General features: G+C 31.2%; 1 protein-coding gene across 1 annotated transcript; it reads right to left on the reverse strand.

The window, feature by feature from the left end:
* Positions 1 to 444: 444 nt before the first annotated feature.
* On the reverse strand, positions 445 to 4,173 carry LOC122581355 (protein PNS1). Its single transcript, XM_043753575.1, has 5 exons — positions 4,076 to 4,173; positions 3,576 to 3,971; positions 1,892 to 2,800; positions 1,029 to 1,262; positions 445 to 797 (listed from the first exon to the last, which is right to left on the reverse strand). Exons 1-5 carry the CDS (start codon positions 4,091 to 4,093, stop codon positions 621 to 623), a joined length of 1,734 nt encoding a protein of 577 aa, XP_043609510.1. The 5' UTR covers positions 4,094 to 4,173; the 3' UTR covers positions 445 to 620.
* Positions 4,174 to 11,696: the final 7,523 nt, after the last annotated feature.

Genomic DNA, 11,696 nt, shown 5'->3' on the forward strand with positions numbered 1-11,696 from the left:
ACGAAATGCTACATCATACAATCCATAACCGCTCTCCACATGAAAATATTTTTTGGGGACCCAATTACTCCAACCGAATACATATCTATCATTAAAATCTTTGTTGCCAAGTAAGAAATCTTTCACATTCCAAACCATCTTGCTTTATCTTTTCCTCCCAGCCAAGACCACTTATCCGGTTTATTCTCAATGGCAACACCATTAAGCATACTATTTACTAAAGACTAATCTTCGACGTTAAAATGAAATAAAATATTGAGAAAAAAAAAAAAAAAACTCTCTTGTATAGACCCACGACAGCCAATCAAACAACAATTCTATTGTCACTTTCATTGGTCCTCCACTCTGAAATATTCCGGAGGAATTTATTTTCTCTACAATAACTTAAATAATAAATATTAAAATGTGTATTTCTTACTTAAAACAAATTATAACATTGTGGTCTGTGGAAATTTCTTTGAATTGAATATTTGAAACTCAATGTTGCAGTTTTTATTACTGTTGCTTCTTGTCTAGCAATATACTCTTATATTAATAGCAATTGGAAAAGAATGGTTGATCCAAAAATTAAATACATCATGTACAATTTTGCGACTAATTAAAACCTCGAAGCATATATGTTATCTTCTGAACCTAGGAGGAACCCGAGGGGTTAAGACAACCACGTCTCGGTTCGATTTAATCAAAGCAAGACGATCTGGTATTGTTTTGTCAAACAACCTATTATCCGGGTTCTCCGCGTAACAAACATAGTAACAACTCACACAAGCATGAGGCAATGCCATTGCGATCCTCGTCTGAAAGTCGAAAAAACTATATAATTAGAAATTCCAAAAAGTACAATTTCATAGATGCCAACTATAAACCCCAAAATATCATACAAGTTCAAAAGGTACTTTAACACCATTGTACATGGTTCATTTAAAATTGTATATTGGGCATATATGATATACGATATTTTGTGGTTTATGACTTAAGAGTGCCATATATTGAGATCTTTCATAAGTTTATAACGGGTTAGTACTAACCATTAAATAACCAACGATGAAAGCAAGTAGAGAGATGGTGGCGGTAAACTCTATGTGCACTGCGGCGGTCCAAGCAGCCACCATGATAACACATATAGAGCCGCTACAAATTCCAGTGAGAAAGCAAATGGCAGATGTGATGTCAGAATCAACAACGATTTCCATTTCTCGCTTCTCAAAGAGTTCCCAAGTGTCTTGCGATGCTTTAACAAACCCTTTTCCATATGCAGCGATCTATCATGACAATATAAAATTTTTAGTTATTTAGAATCGCAAGGTTGTATACATTTACCATCAAAAATTTTTGGTACTTAGGGAATTTCGTAATTTTTATAAATAATGAAAATTATATATAAAAACCGAGAATAGTTGGGTATGATACGGATCGGGTAACTCTCTATTCAAACAAATGTGTAAACAAAACTGTATGTATTAAATGGGAAAAAGGAACCCTTTAACAACAAAGTGGTGACATTTCAAAGCCATGACTACTTCTTTGAAACTGAAGTTCAAATTCATCTCTAGTGCTATAATAAAGTAAAGAAAACAAAAGTAATACTATGTAATATTTCTAAAAGTCATAACCAACAAATATATAATCTTATTAAGTTCTAAAATGGAAATGTTGCTAACTTGAGAGATAAAAATTTGCAAAGTTTCTTGAAAGGAGATACAAGAAGTTTGTGCATGAAACACAAGAAGAATGTTTGTAAAGATGAAATGATATTAGTATTGACTATGAAAGCATTAAAAAACCTTTGATAAGTTGTGGAACCACCATGAATACTTGGAAATTGAATAGTATTTTCACGTGCTTTCAAAGAATTTAAGAAAATGATGAAAGTTGTCATAAATTTGTTTACCTGAACATAAGCCCAACCATTGCCATATCTAAAGATTGCTTCCATAACTTTGAGACAACAATGTGCACAAGAAAACATAAATTCATCTTCTCCTTCAAGCAAATTCAAACCTCTAGCAACAATTCTCAAAGCTTCAATGGTGGGAACAAATAAAGACCCTAAACAAGCACTTCCTAGATTTTTTGACATTGCTCGTTGGAAACAAAATTGTGTGTTTGATTGCATTCCTCTTAGATAATACAATGCAATCACTCTGCTTATTGTCAAATTCGCAACATTTCTCATCACTTCAGCAGTCCAAAGCAAGCTCAACACCAACAAAATGATCACTAAAGGTGGAAAATAAAAATTCAACGCCCCTATCACCGCTAATATCCAAATAGACATCCAAATGAACCCGATTCCAAGCATCCAATATGTGGGCCGGTTTATATCACGGAACTTTGATACGGGCTCGAGTGATTTAATAAATATTTTACTACAAAATTTTACTCTTTGAGTGACCCAACAAGAGTACAACCCATTACCAATTGAAAAAAATATGAACACAACACCAACGCCATCAGTAGCCGGTCGCTGGAAACAAATGAGGAGGATTCCGGCCGATAATGTCATGAGAAAAGAGCTCCATAAGATAAAATGTACCATAAAATTGGGCCAAACTCTAACTGCTTTTTGCCATATGAAGGCTAATGTGATGCTTAATAGAGATGCTGCTTCTACTTGTGGGAGAAAATACTGAATTACCCTTTTTTCTTTTCTTTTTGCACTACCTCCTTGTAGTAATCCTTGGACCCCTTTGAATATTAAGAAGAAAACTAGACAAATTGCAACCACGAAATGCAGTGAAAACAAGAAAAGAGATATCTTGTTTGTGTATTTTCTTGAATTGAGTGTCCCCATAGATTGCTGAAAATCATGTGATTAACAAAAAATGTAAGATTTTGAGGTCAACCCATTTTATTTATTGAATCAATAAACAGAACCCAGAATTGGAAACTACAAAATTAATAGAAAATTAATGAAAAGATTGAATCTTGATATACATACTAGCAACCAAGAAATGTAGTCCTAAACTACCCAAATATATGATATTTCTAAATACACCTATCCACTAAACCCCACATTGGCATAGAGATATCTTGTTGGTGGTCATAATTTGCTTAAAATAACTATTACGTTAAACTAGTTAATATCGATAACTTAGAAGTTGAAACTGAAAATTAGTTGAAAAATGATGAAAATATTCAACTTTAAGCAAAACAAAAGCTACCAATAAATGTAGTAGCGTAAACAACAATAGGGGGCGTATTTTTCTTGAATTGACTATGGTCAAAGATTGCAGGAAAAACATAATTAAAGATAAAAATTAAACTTTTAAGGAAACTTGAGACAAAGAGAACCCCGAATTTGAAACTGTCAAATTAATAGAAATATAACTAAACATTGAATTTTGAAACAAAAAATTAAAAGCCACCAAGATATGACTAAGACAAGAACAGAACATGGGTTATCTTATTAGTGGACTTTTCTTGAATTGACTCTAGTCACAAAAAATGTAAAAAAAAAAAAAATTAACAATTTTAAATTTTGAAAAACACCCATTAAACTTAAACAAGTAATTAACAAAACCCAGAATTTAAAACTGCAAAAATAAAGTAAAATAAAATAAAATTGGACTTACTTGAGGGGTAGGTGTGCCATATGTGGGAGTTGGGATAGGGATAGGGTTGGGGATGGAGCGTGGATTGACGGTGGGTGGTTGTGGTTGTGGTGGTGGTGGAGATGGGTGGTGGTGGTGGTGAGGTGGGGTGGTGGTGGTTGGTGGTGGTTGTGGCGGTGGCGGCTGGTGGCTAGCGGTTGGACCACCACGTGAAGGAACATGTGTTGGAGGTACTCTAGTGGCATTATCTATAACAAGTCTTAATGGATTTGTAGCACTTAATCTTTGCATTCTTGAAATATGCACATGATTATGATGATCATCATTTTTTTGTTGTTCAAACCCCATTTCACCTTTTTCCATGGTTTCAACTTTTTGTTGATCAACACTTTCTTCATTTTGTTGTGCATCGATACCCTGCCAAAAAGAATATAAAAAAATATGTGAGATAATCAAGTGTTTTTTTAGAAACAAAAGATTATACAATTTGAAAATAAGATGGTTGGTGAGATGTGATTTACAGGCTCTACAACACCCATGTGTGGCGGCGGAGAGGTTTTCCGGCGAGTGGTTGTGGTGGTGGTGGTGGTGGTGGTGGTGGATATTGAGTGTTTATTTGTATGTATGTGTATGTAGTGGCTGCTATTATATTGGTGGTTTGGTAGGTACTGTTATTTTGATGAAAAGCTTTTACATCACTTCAAAAAGAAAGAAAGAAAGTAGATTACGAAAGTTGTCCTTGTAGTATCTTGTAGTTTGTAAGTTTAGTACAACAACTATAGATCTTATTAAACTTTAGTATCAAATTAACCAACAAAAATACAAAATGGTCCTTGTTATGTTCGATATTTGTTATTTTACATGGCTTTTTGATAAAAAGAAGTGTGTTTCGAAGAAAACTTGTTGAGGTAATTTTTTCTCGTTTACCAACAAAAAAAAAAAATTGTGTTTCGATGATCGGATTTTATCTACTAATTAAAGGTATGTTTATATCCCTAAAATGTCATATCAATCGATTATTTGGGTAATTTTTTTTATACATATTCATGAACAAAAGTCGCATCCTAAAATGGGAGTAAAAGTTTAAGAGGAAGTTTGGTTGCTACTAAATGTTTCAATTTATTTAATTAACGAGATATGTCTCCCGGGCCCAGGAGACATTATATTTGTTAACGCTTTAATAAAAAATATTATTCAAGAGATAACGTGTCATAAACTTTTTGAAGAAAACACGTATTATTCAAATTATTAAGAACTGACATTTATCAGTTAAAAAATGAATTGTAAAAGTTCTGTGTGAAAGTGAAAGTCGTCCACAAAAAAGTTTAGTGCTAAAAGTGTAAGAGACTTAAATGTTGTGGTGAAAATAAAAGAAAATCAAAAAGTATAAGAATTTGGTGCTAAAATTATAAGGAATTAAAATGTTATGGTGAAAATAAAATGAATAGAAAGTTTATTATTCTTTACAAGTTTTTCCGCACATTTCTTTTTAATATATGTGTTAAAAAGTTTGTTGCTAAAGTGTAAGAGGTTAAAATGTTGTAGTTAAAATAAAAGATTATTAAAAAGTAGAAAAATTTAGTGTTGAAAGTGTAAGGGGTTAAGATATTATGGTGAAAATAAAAAGATTAAAAAGTTTACTAAGAATTATAAAAGTTTTGTTCTAAAAGTGTAAAGAGTGAAACTATTGTGATGAAAATAAAAAATAAAATAAAAAGTATACTATTCAATACACGCTTTCTCGTACCTTAAAATAAAAGAAAATTAAAAACTATGAAAGTTTAGTGCTAAAAGTGTAAAGAGTTAAAATATTGTAGTGAAAATAAAAAGAATACAAAGTTTACTAAAAAAATATTATAGTTTAGTGCTAAAAGTGTAAATATTGAAAGTTTTGTGTTGAAAATAAAAAGAATAAAAAGTTTACTAAAAAGTATTATAGTTTAGCACTAAAAGTGTAAAGATTGGAACTTCTGTGGTGAAAGTAAAAAGAATATAAAGTATACTATTATTAAAAAGTATTATAGTTTAGTGCTAAAAGTGTAAAGATTGAAAGTTTTGTGGTGAAAGTAAATAAAATAAAAAGTTTACTAAAAATTATAGTTTAGTGTTAAAAATGTAAAGATTAAAACTTATGTGGTGAAAATAAAAGAAATAAAAAATATACTATTATTTACACGCTAAAAAGTATTATAGTTTAGTTCTAAAAGTGTAAAGATTGAAACTTTTGTAGTGAAAGTAAAAAGAATAAAAAGTATACTATTACTAAATAATATTATAGTTTAGTGCTAAAAGTGTAAAGATTGAAAGTTTTGTGGTTAAAATAAATAGAACAAAAAGTTTACTAAAAAGTATTATAGTTTAGCGCTAAAATTATAAAGATTGAAACTTATGTGGTGAAAATAAAAAAAATAAAAAATGTACTATTTTTTACACGTTAAAAAGTTTAATAAAAGTATTATAGTTTAGTGTTAAAAGTGTAAATATTGAAACTTCTATGGTGAAAGTAAAAAGAATAAAAAGTATACTATTACTAAAAAAATATTATAGTTTAGTGCTAAAAGTGTAAAGATTGAAACTTTTGTGGTGAAAATAAATAGTTTAATGCTAAAAATGTAAAGATTGAAACTTATGTGGTAAAAATAAAAAAATAAAAAATATACTATTCTTTACATGCTTTTCGATACTTTGTTTTTAATATATACGAGATGCCACTCGGGCATTGCCCTGGGAGACACTATATTTGTTACGATTTAACAGAATAAGTTATTCAAAACTATTAAAATAAATTTTTGATAGAAATAACAAAATGTATAAAATAAATATATTAATTACGACATTTCGATAACGATAAGATAATGCATTACAAATAGGTGTGCGTTCATGGATTGAGGTTAACTTACCATAAACTTTTTGAAGAAAACATGTATTTTTTAAATGATTAAGAATAAACAAAAATTGACATTTATTAGTTAAAAAGTCTAAAATTGTGTGTGTAAGTGAAAGTAGTTCGCATAAAAGTTTAATGCTAAAAAGGTTAGAGGTTAAAAATATTGTGGTGAAAATAAAAAAAAAAATCAAAAAGTATAAAAGGTTTAGTGCTAAAAGTATAAGGTGTTAAAATGTTGTGGTAAAAATAAAAATAAATAAAAAGTTTACTATTCTTTGAACGCGACTGTTATAAAACAAACAATAAACTTTTGTGAAAGTGAAAGTAATTCACATAATAGTTTAGTGCTAAAAGTGTAAGAGGCTAAAATGTGGTTGTAAAAATAAAAGAAAATCAAAAGTATAAAGATTTAGTGTTAAAAGTATAAGTGGTTGAAATGTTGTGCTGAAATAAAAGAAAATCAAAAAGTATAAAATTTAGTGCTAATAGTGAATAGAGTTAAATTATTGTGGTGAAAATAAAAAGAATAAAAAGTTTGTGGTTAAAAAGTATAAAATTTTAGTGCTAAAAGTGTAAAGTGTTAAAGTATTGTGGTGAAAATAAAAAGAATAAAAAGTTTGTGGTGAAAATAAAAGAAAATAAAAGGTTAAGTGCTAACATTGTAAACAGTTAAAGTGTTGTGGTGAAAATAAAAATAAAGAAAATCAAAAAGTATAAAATTTAGTGCTAATAGTTAATAGAGTTAAATTATTGTGGTGAAAATAAAAAGAATAAGAAGTTTGTGGTTAAAAAGTATAAAATTTTAGTGCTAAAAGTATAAAGTGTTAAAGTATTGTGGTGAAAATAAAAAAAAAAGTTTGTGGTGAAAATAAAAGAAAATAAAAGGTTAAGTGCTAACATTATAAACAGTTAAAGTGTTGTGGTGAAAATAAAAGGAAAGAAAATTAAAAAGTATAAATTTTAGTGCTAAAATTGAAAAGAGTTAAAGTATTGTGGTGAAAATAAAAAAAAATAAAAAGTTTGTGGTGAAAATAAAAGAAAGTATAAAGTTTAGTGCTAAAAGTGTAAAGAGTTAAAGTATTGTGGTGAAAATAAAAAAATTATAAACTTTGTTGTGAAAATAAAAGAAAATAGATAAGTATAAAGTTTAATGTTAAAAATATAAACATTTAAAGTATTGTGGTAAAAAAAAAAAATTACTATTCTTTGCACGAATTCTTCGTACGAATCCCTGTAACTTTGTTTTTAATATATATATTAATATCCTTATTTCACAATTAGATACGAAATATTATTTTTAATTCATTATGAATCCAAGACTTCTCCCATCAAATCAACGAGCGTTTCTTTTTTAGCTCAATGTCAGTTGCCAACGTCGGTTTTACACGCTGGTTAGGCGGTGAGGATGCCACCTTTATCTACTAATAAAAAAAAAGGTGAAGTAAAAGTGGTATTTTTAAAAGCGAATTAGAACATTGACATGAGATTTCATCGTTATAAGGTAGAGTTTTTCTGATATCGTGTCTCAACTGAATGTTCGAAAAAATAACATTGATATGAGAAAACGTACTCCGGGTATCATTTATGTAGTTCACTATAAAATATTTCGAAATCTAAATACGCACGAAACGAAAGTAGTAACGTATTGGTACATCTTTACTCTTGAATAGTTACAACATTGGCTCAAAAAAGATGATTAAAGTGCCTATAAAGTGTTCCAAAACAAAATGTATTCATTCATATCATATCTCCAATCTAAGGTACGTGCCAGACTATTATTTGGATATTCTTTTACAAATAATATAAAATATAATACAGACAATATGTACATTCCTATCATGGAATTTGTAGGTGTTTGCCTGGACTAGTTTACTATTATAGTCAATAATTAAACATAGGTTAGTTGCTACTGTTATATAATATACTAATTATATTTGATATTTGATCATTGCTCGTCTTATGAGGGTTGACAACCTACCTTTCATCATTTTTCTCGCTACTCACTTCTAACCAATCACAGCATGTCACCTCAACTCCACCACTTATTCACCACTCACTCACCACTCATTCTACAATTTTCATTTTATTTAAACATTAAATTTCATTAAACTAAAAATATTCAAATACATAAACAATACATAATAATTCTTGGAATTAAAACAAATAAAATAAACATACTAGAAATACTTAAAAGATATAACATAAATAATAAAAATACGACTACTCGTCATCATCGTTCGGCTGGAGGTGTGGTAAGTTCAGAAGCAGTCCAACGGTTACGGTTCACGACTTTACATTTCGCACGTGAACGGGCCGTGGAACTTTCGGCTTCTTCGGACTCAATGGCGTTCGCAAACACCTCTAAACTACTATCGTCAGACCATTCGAACGCTTCGTCGATGATTGTGGTGGAAAATATGTTTTTGCATTTTTTTAGTGTGTGTATGTTTGAGTTGTATTGTGTTTTTTGAAAGAGAAAGTGAATATGGTATGTGTGTTTTGTAGTTGTAGTGTGTGTGTGTTTTGTGTTGTGAGTTGGGAGTATATATAAAGTAAAAAAAAAAAAAAAAATCTGCAAGTTAACGTTGGAAGTCAAAGTAGCTGTTGGAACCCACCTCGTTTTTGGAGCCCGCGCAAGTTCACCCGCGTGGTGTGACCACGCCTTTTGACACCACGACGCGTCGTTGGTTGATGGCGGCGGTGTTCCGTGGTGGTGCCGCGATGACCACACGCCCAACTTCCTACCGATGTCAACCCCTTACTATTTAAATGAAAAATCACAAATTAAGCACACCTTGTGTGCATGTGTTAAAGGCGTTTAGTTTTAAATTAGATAAATACTAGTTTAGAAGTATATAAGTATTGACAACTTTTAATGTGAAGTATAATTTTTATATATTAGTATAGATAAATTGAAACTAACTCTAGTAATTCCATGTTAAACATAACAAGGGATGGTAAAGTTAACAACTTAACATCAATTGAGATGTTTTTCGTCTTCTAGAAACAACGATCAAGTGTTTGATCTTTATTATATGCAAAATAACTTGACGCTCTCTATAAACAATCTTTATCTCTTGCGCCAATGATAAAATGTCTATATCTTGCTTATATACGAAAATTGGAAATGAAAACTAGAAAATTTTTGACCCCGTTTGGTTGTATAAAATGTTTTATGATTTTTCATTTTAAATTTTCTAGAAAATGAAAAGAGTTTTTATTTTTCTAGAAAACAAATAAAAATTTTGAAAACGCGATCTAATTAGAAAACTAGAAAATATGTTAGAGATGTAAGAGGAAGGAGAGGGGGAAATGAAAAATGAAAATGGAAAATAGAAAACAAGGAAAAAATATTTTCAAGTTTTCTATTGAAAAGTTGAGAACATTATTTTCTATTTTCTTTGAAAATATTCTTAAAAAACTATTATTAGAACGCGTTCTCTGTTTTTCATGTTTTCTTAGAAAACAAAATTGGAAAACAAGGGTTGTTTTCCACAACCAAACGCACCCTTTGTTTCCCAACTAAACAACATATAAGTTTTGGTATTGTAATAATTGTATTTCATAATAAAAAGATGGTATATATATACCAATTTACAAACCGACTCAATGGACTTAATTAAAGAAAACAAATATTCTCCAAACAAAATAAAAGAAACAAGTATCAATTCCAATACTCTCCTTCAAGTTGGAGTATGGAGATCGCGAATGCCCTACTTGCCAAGAAGATGTTTCATCTGGTAAGCTGCAAGAGGTTTGGTAAAGAGGTCGGCTATTTGAGCTTTGGTGTCAATAAAAGTGGGCTTGATTTCTTTGGACTTAACACGTTCCCGTACGAAATAACAATCCATATCAACATGTTTAGTGCGCTCATGAAAGACGGGGTTGTTGGCAATGTGTCTCGCAACCTGATTATCACAATACAAAGTAGTGGGGCTTGTAGGTATTTCACCGAATTCTGTCAACAACCAACGGACCCACAATATCTCACTAACAGTTGTAGCCATGGCTCGATATTCTGCTTCAGCGGAAGATTGTGATACGACAGATTGTTTCTTGGATTTCCAGGAAATAGGAGCACCACCAAATCTAAGTAAATATCCAGTACGAGATCGACGGCTAGACGGACAACCGAGCCAATCTGAATCACAAAATGCAAGTAACTCTGTACCTCCTCATTTTGGTAACAATATCCCTTGTCCAGGTGTTGTTTTTAAGTAACGTAACACCTTATTGGCAGCATCCATATGATTTTGCCTCGGGTCAGAGACAAATTGACTGAGAATGTTAACGGAGTATGCAATATCAGGTCGAGTAGCTTGAAGGTAGAGTAAACGACCTACTAACCTTCGATAGAGACTTGCATCGACTTTTGGTTCTTTAGCATCATGCTCAAGTTTTAGATTCCGCTCAAAAGGGAGCAGCCTTGGTCTGCAACCTGTAAAACCACAGTCCTCAAGAATGTCAAGAGTATATTTTCTCTGACTTAGTACCATTCCTTCAAATGTTCGTGCTACCTCGATTCCCGAAAAGTATTTGAGGGTACCAAGGTCCTTGATGCTAAAATTCTTGTCTAAATCAGTCTTTGTCTCTTGTATCTTGATAGCATTATCGCCGGCAATAATAACATCATCAACATAAATTAGTGTTGCGATAAAAGTATCTCCTTGACGAAAAAGAAACAGAGAATGACCAGCCTTGGACTGTGTGTAACCAAGGGAAAGCAAAGCCTTGGTAAACTTGTGATACCAGTTACGGGAGGCTTGTTTTAAACCATACAATGATTTACGTAACCGACACACTTTGTTTTCACTATCACTTATGAATCCTTGGGGTAATTTCATATACACCTCTTCGTCAAGGTCACCGTGCAAGAATGCACTATTGACGTCCAGTTGGTGAACTAGCCAATTATTTTTAGTGGCTATGGCAAGAAGAGTACGGACTGTTACGAGCTTAGCGACAGGTGCGAAAGTTTCATGAAAGTCGATTCCCTCCATTTGTGTGTAACCTTTGGCAACAAGACGTGCTTTGTATCTTTCTATTTCACCATTTGGTTTTTATTTGATCTTATACACCCACTTTGATTCAATAGCCTTCTTGTTCTTCAGTAATTCTTCTAGTGTCCATGTCCCATTCTCTTCCAAAGCTTTTATTTCTCGTCTCATAGCATCAACACAATGTGTATTCTGTGAAGCTTGTTTAAAAGTCTTAGGCTCATTATGGGATGAGATAGCAGACAAAAACACTTTATG

Source organism: Erigeron canadensis, chromosome 9, assembly GCF_010389155.1.
Source record: "Erigeron canadensis isolate Cc75 chromosome 9, C_canadensis_v1, whole genome shotgun sequence".
NCBI lineage: Eukaryota > Viridiplantae > Streptophyta > Magnoliopsida > Asterales > Asteraceae > Erigeron > Erigeron canadensis.